The sequence below is a fragment of the Periophthalmus magnuspinnatus genome, chromosome 23 (genome assembly GCF_009829125.3).
Source record: "Periophthalmus magnuspinnatus isolate fPerMag1 chromosome 23, fPerMag1.2.pri, whole genome shotgun sequence".
NCBI lineage: Eukaryota > Metazoa > Chordata > Actinopteri > Gobiiformes > Gobiidae > Periophthalmus > Periophthalmus magnuspinnatus.
Window position 1 is genome coordinate 2020255 of NC_047148.1, and position 17606 is coordinate 2037860.

At 37.1% G+C, this 17606-nt stretch overlaps 1 protein-coding gene across 3 annotated transcripts in view; it reads left to right on the plus strand.

The window, feature by feature from the left end:
- Positions 1-17606, plus strand: part of wnk1b (WNK lysine deficient protein kinase 1b) — a 172235-nt gene that overhangs the window by 145021 nt on the left and 9608 nt on the right. The window contains exons 26-31 of one of the 3 annotated variants that reach the window (XM_055231800.1): positions 1194-1499; positions 2644-2936; positions 10424-10499; positions 10589-10718; positions 13943-14140; positions 15878-15970. In XM_055231800.1, the coding sequence (XP_055087775.1) occupies positions 1194-1499; positions 2644-2936; positions 10424-10499; positions 10589-10718; positions 13943-14140; positions 15878-15970 (1096 nt within the window). The remainder of the gene's footprint in view (positions 1-1193; positions 1500-2643; positions 2937-10423; positions 10500-10588; positions 10719-13942; positions 14141-15877; positions 15971-17606) is intronic. The other 2 variants (XM_055231801.1, XM_055231802.1) reach the window with 2 other exon arrangements.

Sequence of the window (17606 nt, forward strand, 5' to 3'; positions counted from 1 at the left end):
CTGATAGCACCGTCTCCGAGGAACAGCGTATCTCTGACCTTGACATTTGACACAGACCGCCTGTCTGCCGCCGCTCTTTTGCCAACTTCATTGCTCTTTTGTGACAAAAATCCATTTTCCGTTTATATATTAACATCAACATCACTCTGTGACAGTGGTAAAAATCTGTTTGTAAGATGTATTTTGGCTGATGTAACTATATTAGCATTGTCTTTTATCACTTGTTGCGTTGGCTTGGCATTCTTGTCTTAACAAAGTTTTGGAAAAGACACAGTATTACTCAGGTTTAAGTTGAAAGTAGCAGTTTTTTCACTCTCTTCTCTGAAAGTAACTGTACGCTGCTTACCACTGAAAGTCACAGGGAGCGTCTGATGAAGTCCTTTTTCAGATTCTAGAACAAATATCCGTGCTTGTAGCTCATTAATTTGTTATTGATAGTTACGACAGCGTTCGCAGAAAGAATTCCCATTGTTTCTTCCCACGGACATATCGCTGGCTTGTCAACAATTTTGTTAAAAAATGTAAAAAATGGTTTAAAAGTCTTAGTTTACTTAAAAGAAAATCATAACTAAACAAATCTCCCAGCACTGGAAGAGGTAAAATGATTAAAAAGCAAAGTAAAGAAGAAAGCAGCTGGACCAAGCAAGGTTTGCGTCTGCACTCTTCAGAAGCAGGACTAAACATGTTTAACATGTGTTGGGGTGGGGGGTGGGAGTGTGCGTTGGGGTGGGGGGTTGTTTGGTTGTGTTTATTGATGTGTTGGGATTGGGTTGTTTGGCTGTGGGGTGGTTGAGTGGGTTTGGTGGGTGGGACTGATTTTAATGCTTTGTAAAGCACTTTGTGTTACATGTTTTTTGTATGAAAAGCGCTTTATAAATAAAGTTTGATTTGATTTGATTTAAACCTAATAATGTATAATAATGTGTGTGTATATATATATATATATATATATATATATATATATATATATATATATATATATATATATATATACACACACATACATACATGTAAAAAGAACTGCTTATATTGAATTTTGGCCATTTCAACTGCAAGGTTGTCCTTGTCCTTACTGAACTATCCAAGTTTGAACTGCTGTAATTTTTCATGCTTTCAAGCTATGTAATTTATGTTTACAATGCAGATTTGAATACATTTTACCATTTTACAGACTCTTTGTGTCTGTTTCTTAGGTTTCTCTTGCATCTGAGCCTGCTGTTCCTTCTCCAGTTTGCATAGAGTCCTCTTCCTCCACCTCTCCCTCCTCCTCCTCCTCCTCTTCTTCAAATCTCTCCAGCCCTGAGAACACACTGCGCAAGGCCACTCTGTCCCCGCTCAAACCTTCCATTGTCCAATCAGGAGATACCTGGGACGGACCACCCCAAAGGATTCTGGGAGGAGGATCTGGACAAGCATCACCCTTCACCTCGCCCTGTCCCTCCCCCTGTCCCTCACCGTGTCCTTCCCCCAAACCGACTACCACCATTGGCCGCTTTCAGGTACTGTTATTTTAAATTTTGTCTTAAATCTATGGTGCGATACCAGTTACGTACTATACATATTATACCTTTTCTCAAATATCAAACTTTAAATAAGTTATAATGTTTATATTAATTAAAAATATGCAGGGCTAGAAATGCTTTCAAGGGATGTTTTGGCTATCATCTGGAAGCCATTGTCTGAAAGCATGTCTCAATTTCAAAAACGTCCATATAACTTTCTCTGAAACCTTTTCTACTGTGGAAAAAAATGTGTATTCACACATTCACTCACAAACAGGTGCACGTACACCATGTGAGTATGGGCCTGGTTATAGGTGACACATGGAAATAATAAATGCACTACAAAAGAATATACATATGGAGAAGTGTTTTTGCCTCTGATTATTTTTTCCACTAGCTGTAACCAAACTTGAGAATTGAATGTTTTCTTTTCTGGGTGGTATTGGATGTAACACCACTGTTTTCCATAATGTTATTTGTAAAAGGGGATACGCTCTAATAAAACTTTGCTTGCTTTGAGTGTTATTTTTTAAATATTTTATTTTAAAAAAGATTTTTCATTGTGTTACACTGTGTAACAAATTGCTCAAATAAAAATGTATGAAATTAAATGGACCACTACTGGATTAATGAAGGGTCACACTGACATACATTCATTATTATAGAAGCATATATCACCCTTACATATTGTGGATTTTCAAATTGTAGATATTGTAGATTTTTTTGTGTGTAGGCAGCACGGTGGCTGAGTGGCAACACTCATGCTTCACAGCAAGAAGGTTTGGTTCGATCCCCGGGTCACCCTAGCCTTTCTGTGTGGAGTTTTGCATGTTTCTCCCTGTGTCTGGATGGGTTTCCTCCGGGTACTCCGGTTTCCCCCATCAACCAAAACATGAACACCTTTCGAGACAACTGTTGTTGTGATTTTGGGCGTTACAAAAATAAAATGATTACCCTCTTATGGTATTATTTAATCATGATTTGTGGTCAAATTACTTATGAGGGATGTAAACATTAATCTACTCTTAAATGCTATATTGTTCTTCTATTCTGTTAAAAATGCTGGAGGATCAGCTCTTGAACTTATTATAAAATAGGTATAATCATACTACTGTTCCTAATTATATAATGTATTTTCCAGGTCACCATCAGCACAGAAGCTCGCATTGGCCGCTTTTCAGTCAGCCGTGCCCCAGTTCAGAGCACTGAAGCTGTGAAGAACCACCCTCCACTGCAGTCCCCCTACATGCAGGCCACCAATGGACCCACTAGCCCAGTCCAGATCCTCAGTCAAGGGTCCCCCTATAAGGTCTCTCTGCCCAATCTCAACAACTCTTTCAATAACTCCTTCAACAACTCCTATCTAAGCAGCGACAATGACTCGGAGTTTGAGGACGAAGATTTCCAACGTGAAGTCAACCGCCTCCGAGAAAAGTAATGGCCTGCTTTTATCTATGGTTTATTTAGGGCCTGAGCACAAATATGCGAGGAGGGCGAGTCAGTGACTCGTCCGCCTCACACTCGTATGAGAGCCATATTGTATTTGTACTTTTTTGAGGAAAATTGCAAAAATACAAGCAGTAAACAATAATGTAACAAATAAGAGATATTGAAAATTAGAGTTTGGTGAGCTCTAATTTTAAGTGAAGACCCCAAGAAAAAAATGTTGAAAGACAGCTCCGTAGTGCCTCCTCAAAAATCAATTTACTTTGCATCAAAGGAAACCCGGAAAAATGTCATCGTAGACAAATTGAACTTAGCATCAAAAATAGGGCATGTCAGGACATAAAATTATATTATGGCCCCACCCTAAACCCTGCAGGAAGTCGGCCATACTGAAGTAAACCCAAGACTGACAAAATCCCTCATCATATTCTATTGATCTTCTCCAACAGTTTTCATCAAAAACACTTCAAACTTGGCCAGACCACGGAAGGGCACGCCACTGACAGATATGTCCTCAAGAGGCTGCAGTTTTTGTCTTGAGATGCTCTATGTCCCTGCCCAATTTTATTTGCCCACAATGAAAAAAATAGGTTCCGCTCCCAACTTTCTTGTAATGTATTTTAATTTTATAGGGGGCACTATTGAGCCATCCTGCAATATAGATTCTTGGCGGCATTATGTAACTTAAACTTGAGTTGATCTCTAATTTCTCGAATTTTAAGAGTTTTTGGGCATTTTTTTCTCTGGAGCAATTTAGTTGGTGGACAGGAATACTTTTTTTCTATTTTTTATACCTAAATTATAGAAGTTAGAATAATGGGACTTTGCAACATTGTTCCCCATTATGAAGAGCCTCTAAAAATTATTTCACAAGTCCATGACAAATAGATTGGCTTTTTATTTTTATGTTTTTAATGAAATTTGAAGAGGGCTCTATAAAGCCTTCTTAAAATATAGAGCCCTAATTGGCATGTCATTATGTTTAGCTCAGAAACATGCTCGTGTGCTTCATTGGATCCATTCAAATCTGACAATATTTATCAAATACAGAATATTAAATTTTTTTCCAAAAATTTAAATTTTGTGGAAAAGTCACCATGACCATGCCCAACATTTTATTAGGGCCCAAACATGAATGTGCAAGGAGGGACAGTTAGCGGCTCATCCGACTCACACTAGTGTCAGAGCCCTATTGTAATTGGCCTAACCCATCGTAATCTTCTCCTCCAAGAGTTTTCATCAAAAACACTTTAAACTTGGCCAAAAGACCCAAAACCCATGTGCAATAACAAGATATCAATTACATTTAAAATAAAATGTTGGGCATGTTGATTAGTGATTAAAAAAAAAAAAAAAAGCATATTTTTCAAAAACTAGAAAGCTGGACGTAATGACAGATAAGGTCTCTCTCTTTTAAATTGGACTTGTAGCACCCCCTTCAAATTTCATAAAAAAAAATAAAAAAAAATAGGGCCCATTTATTTGTCATGGACTTGTGAAAGAATTTACAGGGACAATCTTCGTAACAAAGTCTCATCATTCTAACTTTTATCATTTAGGCGTGAACAGGAAGAAGAAGGAAGAAAAAAAAAATTATTACATTATATTTAGGCCCGAGCCTGGGACAACGCCCTGGCGAGGGACTCATTAAAACTGCGTCCGGAGCTCGGAAAATAGCAAAATTCTAGTTGTAAAATGCACAGGCAGTTGGCCATATTGGATCAAACCTGGGAATGACAAAAGTGCACACCCTCGCATTTAGGACATCTCTATGCACAGTTTTCATCACAAACACTTCAAATTTTGAGAAAACCCACTAAACCAATGTGTAATTAAAGATTATCCATTACATTTTGAATATGACTTTGGATGTGGTCATGGTGATTTTTCAACAAAATCAAAAAGTTTGAATATTTCCAAAAAATATTTCTCTTTCACACATTTTTTGTTGGGAAAAAGCCAATACATTGTTTATGCTCATTTGTGAGCATAAACAATATTTCTGAACAAAATGATATGCAAATCAAGGCAGTCTCTGACAAAATGGCTCTGTACTGCCTTCTTTAAATTTAATTTTCAAAAATCCATAGGAGACAATCGATTTGTCTTGGACTTGTCAAAAAATTCACAGAGGCCTTATTTGTGATGGGGAACAATGTGAGAAAGTCAGATGACTGTAGCTGTTATGGTTTAGGAGAAAAATAATGGGTAGAAAATGCGTTTCCATTTTTAGGCCCGAAAAAAAAAATAAAAAATAAAAAATATTTATGGCCCCACCCTAAACACATACATCCTCCTTGACATACTGATCAAAAAAGCCAATGAGAACATACCTCTATCTGCAACCATGTTACCGTGGTAATGTAATAAATGTGTCATTGAAATTAATAGGGTTCAGAGTACTGGACTTTGTTGTAGAGTAAATAGATCCTCTACACTAATCCCACTGTGGGCTAAAATTCAAGGTTGGTGAAAAATTTTGTATTTTCATGTGCAAAAAATCTTTCAAAATGACTCAATAGCACCGCCTCAAAAAACAAAATACATTACGGCAATGAGAGACCTTTTTCATCATAGACAAATGAAATTTGGTACAAACATAGAACATGTGACCCCACCCTAAACCGTACAAGAAGTCGGCCATTGTGGGCGGAAACCAATTTTTTCAAAATTTTAACTCTCACTTTGAATTTTTTACACTGTGGATTTTCATTCAAGAAACTTGCAAATTGGACAAAATGAACTAGACCAATGTGGGAATATAGTCGACTCTCTTGAATTTTTCAAAGTAGTAAAATGTGGGTGTGGCCAGCCTGCAAAGAAAAAAAAAGACTTTTTTTAAGTTTTAAATTGTGTGTAACTCAGACATGCAGTTTTCTATTTCCCGGCATTAATATATGTTTTGTTTAAAATCTTGTTCTGAATGCATTGATATACAATTTACATAGGTCAGACATTCTATTGCTCCACAGCGCCCCCTTGAACTTTTGAATAGGACCAAAAAATTACTTTGTCAAAATCATTTGAAATTCGCCATGGACATCTGGCTTGACAAACTGAACAAAGAACATACCTCTATCTGCAACCATGTTACCGTGGTAACATAAATAATGTGTCATTGAAATACGTGGGGTTCAGAGTACTGGACTTTGTTGAAAATAGATGCTCTACACGAATTCATCTTTGGCCTAAAATTTAAGATTGGCAAAAAAATGTGTATTTTCATGTGCAAAAAAATGTATGTTTCAAAATGACTCAATAGCGCCACCTCAAAAATCAAAATACATTACGGCAATGAGAGACCTTTTTCATCGTAGACAAATAAAATTTGGTACAAACATAGCACATGTCAAGACAAGTAAAAAAATTTATTATGACCCCACCCTAAACCCTACAGGATGTCGGCCATTGTGAGCAGAACCCAATTTTTTCAAAATTGTAACTCTCACATTTGAATTTTTTACACTGTGAATTTTTATTCAAGAAACTTGCAAATTGGACAAAATGGACTAGATCCATGTGGGATTAGAGGCTCCTCCAACGGCTCCTCTGGGATGTAAACAGTCCGTCCTGTGACCAAACATCCATCAACGACCACAACCCCTGAAAAACAAACTTCTATTAGCCAATCTAAAGTTTGAAGTAACAGTACTGGAAGTATACAGTTTTGGTTACTGTGAGGAAGTCTATGTGAGGAAGTCTATAAGCACAGATGTGTAGTACTCAGTTACATTTTACTTTTTGAACAATTGTATCTTTACTCCTACTTAAGTAATATTTAGTTTGAAGTAACAGTAAACAAGTGACAAAAAGCCTTATTTTGACAATATGAAATGATCTGAACATTTGTGTTTCTTTAACCGCTCTTCAGTAGTAGTTTCCCCAAATACTTCATATAAATACTCTTGGCTACTTGACAAATTTCTTGGGTTACTCTTAATCTTATTAGTACAATTTGTGGCCAACTCTACCCAATTTGCACGGACATCAAGGGAGCAACATTTGACTCTCACAGTTAGCTAATAACTACTAGTGTTAAACAGAATATATTTAATATTTTGTGCATAAATTAAATGTCTAAATGTAGGTAAAGTATAGTAAAAAAGTAAAGTTATCTGACCTGGGACATGCTCAGAGCTGAAGTAGTTGAATTTGAGCCCGGTTGAGTTCAAGTTCTGCTGAAAAACAAACGAAGAATTAGCCAATTAGCTTGATGTTATTAGCTAGTTAGCTTAGCTTAGCTTCTCTCTCTGAGTGCAGAGAGAAAATGTGCAGAAAATCAGAATGTAAGGGCTTATATATGCAACTATTAGCAACCATGGAATGTGTCTGGTTACCATGACAGCGGTGAGCTTGTTTTGATTTAATTTTAGGTTTTTTTGTTATGGTTTTATACTGTGAAAAGAGCGCTAACCATTGTCAATTCTCTACTCACGTGTGGGTCACTATATAATAGCAGGGATTTCTGCTGGTGTATTTTTGCCTTATGCTCATTTTATGCATGGTTTTCTGTCATTTTAGCTAAACAAATGACAATATATTTCCTTCTTTATCGTTAACAGGTATCAAATCGGTTAAAAATAGAGACACCTGACCCATAACCCACACTGAGTCTAAAACAGACCTATCACAATTATTATGATGTCACTTATGTTGAATAAATACAAGCCTCACCAGCCCTGAACCTATGACTTTTCCCACTGTGAGGAAGTCTATAAGCAGAGATGTGTAGTACTCAGTTACATTTTACTTTTTGAACAACTGTCTCTTTACTCCTACTCAATATTTAGTTTGAAGTAACAGTCAAGTGACAAAAGCTTTATGTTGACAATATGAAATGATCTGAATATTTGTGTTTCTTGCACTGCTCTTCAGTAGTAGTTTCCCCAAATACATATTAGTATAAATACTCTTTACTACTTAATAAGATTAAGAATAACCCAAGAAATTTGTTAATAGAATTTGTGGCCAACTCTAACCAAATTGCACAGACATCAAGGGAGCAACATTTGACTCTCACAGTTAGCTAATAACTACTAGCGTTAAACAGAATATATTTAATATTTTGTACATAAAATAAATGTCTAAATGTAGGTAAACTATAGTAAAAAAGTAAAGTCATCTGACCTGGGACATGCTCAGAGCTGAAGAGGTTGAATTTGAGTCCAGTTGAGTTCAAGTTCTGCTGAAAAACAAACGAAGAATTAGCCGATTAGCTTGATGTTATTAGCTAGTTAGCTTAGCTTAGCTTCTCTCTCTGAGTGCAGAGAGAAAATGGCAGAAAATCGGAATGTAAGGGCTTATATATGCAACTATTAGCAACCATGGAATGTATCTGGTTACCATGACAGCGGTTAGCTTCTTTTCATTTAATTTTAGGTTTGTTGTTATGGATTTACATTGTGAAAACAGCGCTAAACATTGTCAATTCTCTACTCACGTGTAGGTCACTATATAATCTCAGGGACTTCTGCTGGTGTATTTTTGCCTTATGCTCATTATATGCATGGTTTTCTGTATTTTTAGCTAAACAAATGACAATATAGTCCCCTCTTTACTGTTAACAGGTATCAAATTGGTTAAAAATAATTCATAATCATAATAATTGTGATAGACCTGCTATAGACTCAATGTGGGTTATTTTTTCAAACTCTCACGTTTGAATTTTTTACGCCATAGATGTTAATTCAAGGAACTTGAAAATTGCTCAAAATGAACTAGACTTCTGTGGAATTACAGGCAACTCTCTTGAATTTTTCAAAGTCATGAAATGTGGGTGTGGCCAGCCTGCAAAGAAAAAAACAATTTTTTGAAGTTTTAAATTGCCACTCAGACATGCAGTTTCCTATTTCCCGGCATTGATATACATTTTGTTCCAAATCTTGTTCTTAATGCAATGATAGACAATTTATTTAGGTCAGACATTATATTGCTCCACAGCGCCCCCTTGAACTTTTGAATAGGACCAAAAAAATTACTTTGTCAAAATCATTTGAAATTCGGCATGGACACCCATATTGCCATAGGGAACAAAAAATCCAAATAGAACATACCTCTATTTACGAAGATGTTGCCATGGAAACGTCCGACATTTCTCATAGAATTACATAGCTTTTGGTTAACTGGGATGAAAAAAAATGTGTTTGCGAGGGTGTGGATTTTTGACGTTCCCAGGTTTGATCCAATATGGCCAACTTCCTGTATGTTTTAGGGCAGGGCCATAATATAATTTTTTTCTTGGCCTGACATGTTCTATTTGATGTGAGTTTCGTTTTCGTATTTTTACGTTGATTGCAATTGCAATTTTTTTTCTTTTAATTCACGATGACCACACTCAAAGTCATATTCAAAATGTAATTCATAATCTTTAATTGCACATGTGTTTAGTGGGTTTGGGCCAAATTTGAAGTGTTTTTGATGAAAACTGTTGGAGGAGATGTCAAGAGATTATGATGAGTGATTTCAACGATTCCAGGTTTGGTCCAATTTGGCCGACTTTCTGCAGGGTTTCGGTCGGGGCTATAATATCTTTTTTTTTACATGTCCTGACGTGACCTACTGCGTCGTCTTTCATAATTTTTTCTTTGGGTCTTTGGTGACAGGTGACAATTTGCCAGTTACAGGCATGTCGGGTCATGTTTACTACTTGATTTTTGCCATTTTCACAGCTGAAAAAACTAAAGGAACATCTCAAGACATTAGCCAGGAAGTTAAAGCTTGGGCGCAAATGGGTGTTTCAAATACACAATGATCTGAAGCATACCGCCAAAGTGGTTACAAAGTGGCTTAAGAATAACAAAGTCGATGTTTTGGTGTGGCCATCACAAAGGCCTGATCTCAATGCTATTGAAAATGTATGGGCAGACCTGAAAAGGCATGTGCGAGCAAGGCGGCCTACAAACTTGGCAGGAATTTTGGCCTCAGAAATATATGTAAATATCTGACTGAAGAAAGTGGTGAAAAATTGTCTAAAACATTTTTTTTTTTTTTTTTAATCTGTCATTATTCTGGCATTTAGCAAATGGAAATAAATTTGGTAATCATAATTAACCTAAAACAGGAAAAGTTTAGTCTGATTTCTTGTCAGACAGTGAGAAAAAAGGTGTATATATACCTTTTTATATAGTGGGTGCAAACTTCTGGTTTCAGCTATATTTATATTGTGCAAAATAAACACCATTTGCTTTAATCACTACTTTGCAACTTGTTGGCCTTCCCTGACCTTGACAAGGCATATCTGTGAAGTGAAAACCATTTCAGAAGACTTCATCGTGAAACTAATTCGGAGAAGGCCAAGGGCTTGCAGTGCTATGAACAAAGCAAAGGATGGCTACTTTGAAATATTATATTAAATGTATTTAGAGCTATTTAACTTTTGTCTTTTCATACATTTTGCTCCATATATTTGAAGTCTTCAGTGTTTACAATGTAGAAAGTAACATTTTGAATATACCTAATAATCTATGTTTTACCAGGCACATGGTGGAGATTCAGGCCCTCCACACCCAACAGAAAAAGGAAATTGAAGGTCTTTTTGCCCGACTAGGAAAGGTATGTCCCATTTTTTATTTTTATTTTTTTGGATAACTCTCAAATAATCACATTTGGCTCTCTGAAGCATAACTTTAATCAATCTTTAGGTTCCTCCAGCCACAGTTCTGCCTCCTGTAATGCCACTGTCAGGCAGGAGGAGGCGACCTACAAAAAGTAAATCCTCAAAATCATCAAGAACAAACTCCACACATGGCAGCAAGAGTCCATTACCACAAGGTATGCTACTGTCACACACACACACACACACACATACACGCACACACACACACCCCCACACAGCGGGGCAAAAAAGTATTTAGTCAGCCACCAATAGTGTAAGTTCTCCCACTTAAAAAGATGAGAGAGACCTATAATTTTCATCATAGGTGCACTTCAACTATGAGACAAAATGGAAAAAAAAATCCAGAAAATCACATTGTCTGATTTTTGAAGAATTTATTTGCAAATGATGTTGGAAAATAAGTATTTGGTCAATAACAAAAGTTAATCTCAATGCCCTGTTATATACCCTTTGCTGGCAATGACAGAGGTCAAATGTTTTCTGTAAGTCTCCACAAGTTTTTCACACACTGTTGCTGGTAGTTTGGCCCATTCCTCCATGCAGATCTCTAGAGCAGTCATGTTTTGGGGCTGTTGCTGGGCAATACGGATTTTCAACACCTTACAAAGATTTTGTATGGGATTGAGATCTGGACTGTCTAGGCCACTCCTGGCCCCATTCCTTCTTTCCTTTACATGGATCAGTTGTCCTGGTCCCTTTGCAAAAAAACAGCCCCAAAGCATAATGTTTCCAACTTCCACAACTGTATATATAATATCTGTAATTTGTTACATTAGTTGATAATGATATTCAGACAAAATGTGTTAAAATGTCTTGTTTGGTTGAAGTATGCCACAAAATGTGAATGGTTCATAAATGAAGAAATATCACTTAGCCATCACTTAGCCTTTTTTGACACATTGCACTAGATGAGGAGTGGGCAAACTTTTTGACACACGGGCCATAATGGGTTAAAAAAATTTGACAGAGGGTCCGAGCCAGGATATATATATATATGTATATATTACATTAGAGATTTGGCTTGTAACATGTAGCAAAGCATGGATATGCAAGGCTCATTGTATAAATTGTTTTCCAAATGCATTAATTAAATCTGTAAATTGGCTGCCAACTTCTGAGCCATAGTCGCTCGTTCCTGCGTTGACTGCTTGCTAGCGTAGTTGGCATGCTTCATAGCAAGGTGATGGCTGATACTGTACTCTTTGAAAACCGCAACATTTTCTTGCAGAAGGGCTGATGAGAGAATAAAAAAGTAATACATGTGAACAAGGTTGATGTAGCTGAAGTGCGCCATCTTTTGGGGAAATGGTGGCATTACAGGGGAAACCCCAGACACGTCCTGAAAGTGGTCATTTTTAATTAAAATATGCAGTTATCCAGACCTTGTACTTTTAACAAACATAGGATTTTTATCCCTTGGACAAGCTGAGGCAGCATTATCAAGACATATCTGGGATCAAAAGTTGTTTGAGTTGTTAAAAGAATTTACATTAGTTTCATGGTGTGGTCGCTTAACAAAGCAGCCATTTTGAGAGCATAAAAATCCTTGTAACTTTTGGAAACATTGTCGAATTCAGTCAAACCCAATATTTCGTTAGTGTGTTTTGATGAACTGGATATAATGATATAATAAACTTCTATTTTTCTTTCTAGCACCACCTACAAAGTAAAAATGGCTCTAAAAAAATTATTTTATCATAGACAGATTCAGTTTAGTACACACACTCTTTATCTGATGCTAAAGAAAATAGCCAATGAAGACACATCCTATGAGCAAGTTTGGTACACACATTCTTCATGTGATCCTGAGCAAAAAAGTCTAAAATGAACCCCACACCCTGTCTCTGGTGTGAAGGTGTACACTTTTTGCTTAGGATCATATGAAGAGGTATTTAGATGGTCAAAATATAGCCTTCGTACTTTAACAAACTTGTTCTAGGGGTTTTGATCCAAAGGACTTTTGACTGAAACTGAGGCAGCCCCATCAAGACAGGGGACGCTCCACTATGACTTTGTTGTAGACTAATGAAATTTGGTACAGAAATCCTTCATGTAATTCTGAACAAAAAAGCAGTAGAAGACCATGCCTTATCTGCCCCCATGTTTGCATAGCAATGCCTTAAATGTATAAAATAACAACAACAACAACAAAAAAAACAGTTTACATAAGTTTCAGGGCGTGGTCATAATGAAGTTTTAACAAAGCATTTTGAAAATATAAAAGTTCCTGTAACTTTTGCAAACACCATTACATACAGACAAACCCAATGTAGAGTTTGTGTATTTTGATCTGGATAAAATTATGTGTGGATTAAAAATATTTCAAAAAATGACTCTCCAGCATCCCTTGTTAAAATGGGTCAGAAACATTTATTTCCAATGTGACACTAGATAGGCATGCCCTGATAGGCAGCCCTCCCATTGAAGCATGCCCTTCCACGGCCACAAGGATTGCAAGGAACATTTATCATTGCTTGCAGTTTTAATCTAATTTTGTATTTCTTCAAAACATTATGATATCTATTTTTTATATATCCCCCACCTCTAAAGTCAGATATATGTATTCTATTTATACTATTCAGAATGCACTTGCATGATAGGGTACCTAAACAGTGTGGTGAATTGCACAATATTCCTCTCATAGATTTGTAGTTAGAGCTGGAGAACTCTAGTGTAGAACATGGAAGTAAATAAAGTGCTATTCTCATTTCTTTGGTGAGAGATATCCATCTTTTAAGCCTGTCAGGTCCTTTCATGCAAAAATAATAACAGTATTTTTTATTTTTTTTTGCATTGGTGTGTGCTCAGTGCTTCAGGTTGTGTTCACATACTTTGATTATGTTCAAAACTCTGCAGAATGGCAGTTAATCAGATAAAGGGAAATTGGGTCAGCAACCTAACTATTGTCTTCGCTCTCTGTGTAATCATAAATGTTTCTATAAAAAATGAATCTTTTCAATTCAATCAATACTTAGACAGTAGACAGTCATTTTCAACATTAATTCATAGTACTTTCTTTTATATTACCATGTGGTGTTATATCTGTTATATGCACAATTCCTCTGTCGTCTAAGTGTATTCCATAGTGGTCTATGGCCGTATAGTACTTTGTTTGGTCTCATACTTGTTCTGATACTGCTCAAGATCATTCTAAAGCTTTTCAGGAAAGCCGTTCATTTTAGTTACATTAATGTGACTTATTGATACTTGCTAAAATGATTATCTAGTTTTCATATTCGTTTTAGTATTGATTTTGTATCTTATTTTCGATACGTTTGACAATGCTAATGTGGCTCCATGTTTGTGTGTTTGTGTTTTTGCCTCATGGTTTTGCTTGTTCTCTGTCTTCTTCTTCCCTTTTGCATCGCACCGTTTGTAGGAAGCACTTTATCCACCCAGAGCGCCCCGTCCATGTACCCCGGTCAGCTGCCTCTTTTAGCTCCAGGAGGGTCATCCAATCCTGGGCTCCAGTCTGTGCTGCAGCCCCTGAAATCATCTCCCTCCAGTGACATCCTGTGCTCCGCTTACACCAGCGATGCCACACTGTCTGTGCCCAGTCTGTGCGCCCCCACTCCAGGTAGGAACACATCTGCAGGCCCTTCTGTCAAACTACTACCTCCATTCACAAAAGGTTGGATGGATGAATAAAAATGGTTTGTAAATTTTAAATAGCCTTTAGGATAGGTTATATAGAACATTTAAGATGAAATGGGCAGTGAGGAGCTATACTCCACTTCTTTACTGCACTGTACTATTATTATTATTTTTTTTCTTCTGTCAATCAAGAGTCATAGACTGGTGGTCAGTACAGTGAAGAATGCAAATGAATGTGCATTTATAATGCCACCAAACCTTTATTTATGCTAATAATAATAATAATAATAATAATAATAATAATAATAATAATATGCATGCCTAATATAAGGAAATTAGATATAACAAAATCATATAATTTTGTTAATTTTGAAACAAATCACAATTACTACAGAGCAACAAAAAGCTTTAGTGCAAACCTCTAAAGCATTTATTCATGACAAATGTAAGTAAAAGTAATTTGAATAATGGAATTTTTTAATACCTTTTAACATATCCGTTATCCATGACAGTAAAAAGCTACACTTTTGCTGCATTGTTTCTGATTGCAAAATAGAGTCTTGAAATTTGACCTTTTGTCACAAAGAAAATCTAACTCCCAAGCAACAAAAGCTTTATAATAGCAAAACAGCTCTAAAACATTCCTATTTAACATTTAGTAAGTTAATCAACTACTTAATTGTATTGTAATAGGCTATTCAGAAAGGCCATTGTGAAATTATAACTATTTAGTGTAATGAATGAATTAATGAAAATGTGAATTAATTATGAATGAATGAAATATGTATTGTATTTTTTTATTTATATTTTACATTTCATCCCAACCTTATTGGTCAACTAAATTCAAGCGCTAAATAAAATAGTCAAAAGCATTATATACAAATCTTCATTATAATTGCTTATTATCGTCTCCTGTGTAAATGCATGCAGTTGTGGTCACCTCGGAAACACTCCTCAGGTCTTTCTGTGCATGAGATCTGAACTGACTATGTGTTCTCTTGTCCCAAATTCACATCATCATCTTCTCTTTACTCACCTTTGCCTTTATTTTTGTATTATATATTAATTCTCTCCTCTCTTTTTCTCTCTCATCTCTTGTTCATCACTGCCTACTTGCTGCCTCTGCCTCTAACTCTTGTCTTCTCTCCTCTCTAACATTCTCCTCCTGTCTCCTTTCCCCTCTTCTGTCTTTCTGTCCATCCCTAAATCCTCACTCTTGCCCCCTCTGGTTCAATCCCTCAATCCCTGGTTCAATCAATCCCTCTCTGACTTTCCCCCTCTCCTTCTCTTATTCCCTCCGTCTGCCCAGCACTCCTCTCCCCTCTTGTCCATCCCTGCTTCCCCTCTCTTCTTTTGTTTTGTCTACCCCTTCCTCCTCTGGTTCTCTCTCCCCTCTCTTCTCCTTCTGCCCATCCCTCCTGTCCCTCCCTCTCACAATCCTCCATCATCTAATCCTCTCGTTTCATGCGTCCCTCTTTTTTTCTCTCCTACCCTCTCTCTCCTTCTCCCTCTCCCCTCTCCTCCTCTCTTTCTGTCCACTCCTTTCCTTTTCTTTCCCTTTGCCCTTCCCTCCTGTCTCTCCCTTCTTCCTTTCTCTGTCCAACTATCTCACTCCTGTCCTCCCCGATTCTTACTATCTCTCCATCTTTCTTCCCCTCTCCTTTTTCTCTTTGTGTCCTTCCCTTCCCTCCCCTTTCCCTCTCTCCCCTTTCCTCTTCAGGCTGTGTAAAGTTCCACTGGGGTTCGGAGCGCGTTGCCTTCAAACCAGGCGGTCGCCGGACCCGTTTTCTCAGTACGCCCTGCTTGGCTCTTTGTGTGTACCGGTTCCTTTGCTCTACTCTTAGTCTTGTTTTAACCATATTAAAGATGTAACCTTTGTGGTAGAGGTTTGGCCACCTGCTTGTCTCCATAGAAGTGTTATGGCTTTTCCTTGAATGTTCTCATTCTATCTACAGTATTGCATTAATTGTATCTATCTTTTATCTAGCACTTATTCAATTACAGGTCCCTTTATTGTTAAAATAAATAGGCAAGGCAAGGCAAGTTTATTTGTATAGCACAGTTCATACACAAAGTAATTCAAAGTGCTTTACAGAATAAGAAGGACATTAACATCACACAAATAAAAACATAATAAAATTAACATTAAAGTAGAACAGTGCAGAATAAAAACCTTTCAGTCATATGCACAGCTAAACAGAACTGTTTTGAGCCTGGATTTAAACATTGTCAAAGTAGAGGCCTGTCTCACATCTTCAGGAAGACTGAAGTCCTGAGTCCATGTTTAGTCCTGACTCTGGGCACCAGCAGGAGGCCAGTCCCTTAAGTCCTCAAACTGCGAGATGGTTCATATGGCACTAACATGTCAGAGATGTACTTTGGTGCTAGGCCATGGAGAGACTTATACACAAGCAGTGCTGCTTTAAAGTCTATTCTTTGTGCTACAGGAAGCCAGTGCAGAGACTTGAGCACAGGACTTATGTGCTTGTACTTCCTGGTTCTAGTCAGGACCTGAGCAGCAGTGTTCTGGATGTACTGCAGCTGTGTTAAGGCTCGTATGGAGAGGCCAGTGAGCAGGCCGTTACACTAGTCTAACCTACTGGAGACAAATGCATGGATAAGTCTCTCTAAGTCTGGCTACTGATCTGATGTGGCTGTTAAAGTTCAAGTCTGAGTCCATTATTACCCCTAGATTTCTAGCCTGATTTGAAGGTTTTAGAGAAAGAGACTGGAGGTGACTGCTGACACTTTCTCTATGTTTCTGTGGGTCAAAGATGATGACTTCAGTCTTGTCTGGGTTTAGTTGGAGAAAGTTGTTTTGCATCCACACACTGATCTGTTGATGCAGTGAGTGAATCCACTGGTCCATATTCACGTGTTGCCAGTGAGACATAGATCTGATTGTCATCTGCTGAGTTGTGGTAGGACACATTATTGCTGAGTATTAACTGGCCTAACGGCAGCATGTAGAGATTGAACAACAGTACTTGATGTTGTCACTGGCTTGTCACCATAGAGATAGATATGTTAAATGTCATATTGTGCAACTTTAGGGCAATGCAATGGCATTTCCATGGTGATAAGCAAGTGGCAGAGATTCCCTCTGAAAGTTTCCATGGTGCACCTTTCAATATAAAATAAGACGGGCATTTTTTCTACAGGGTTCACTTTTTAGAATTATTGTAATATTGTATTGTATGTATGGGGAATTATCTGTTTTTGAAAGAAATATCCAAACAGAACATCTACAAATGTTGAATTAAGTGATTATTGTTAGGGGATCTGGTCCACACGTTTGTCATATTTAGCTTGTGGCTTAAATTCCTTTCAACAAACAGCATGCATCAATGTCTGAAAATGCCCTCTTTAACACCATTTATGCCCTGACTATAAAACATTGGTACTGGTTTTCAAAACTGCATATTGAATTAGAACATTGCATTTTATAT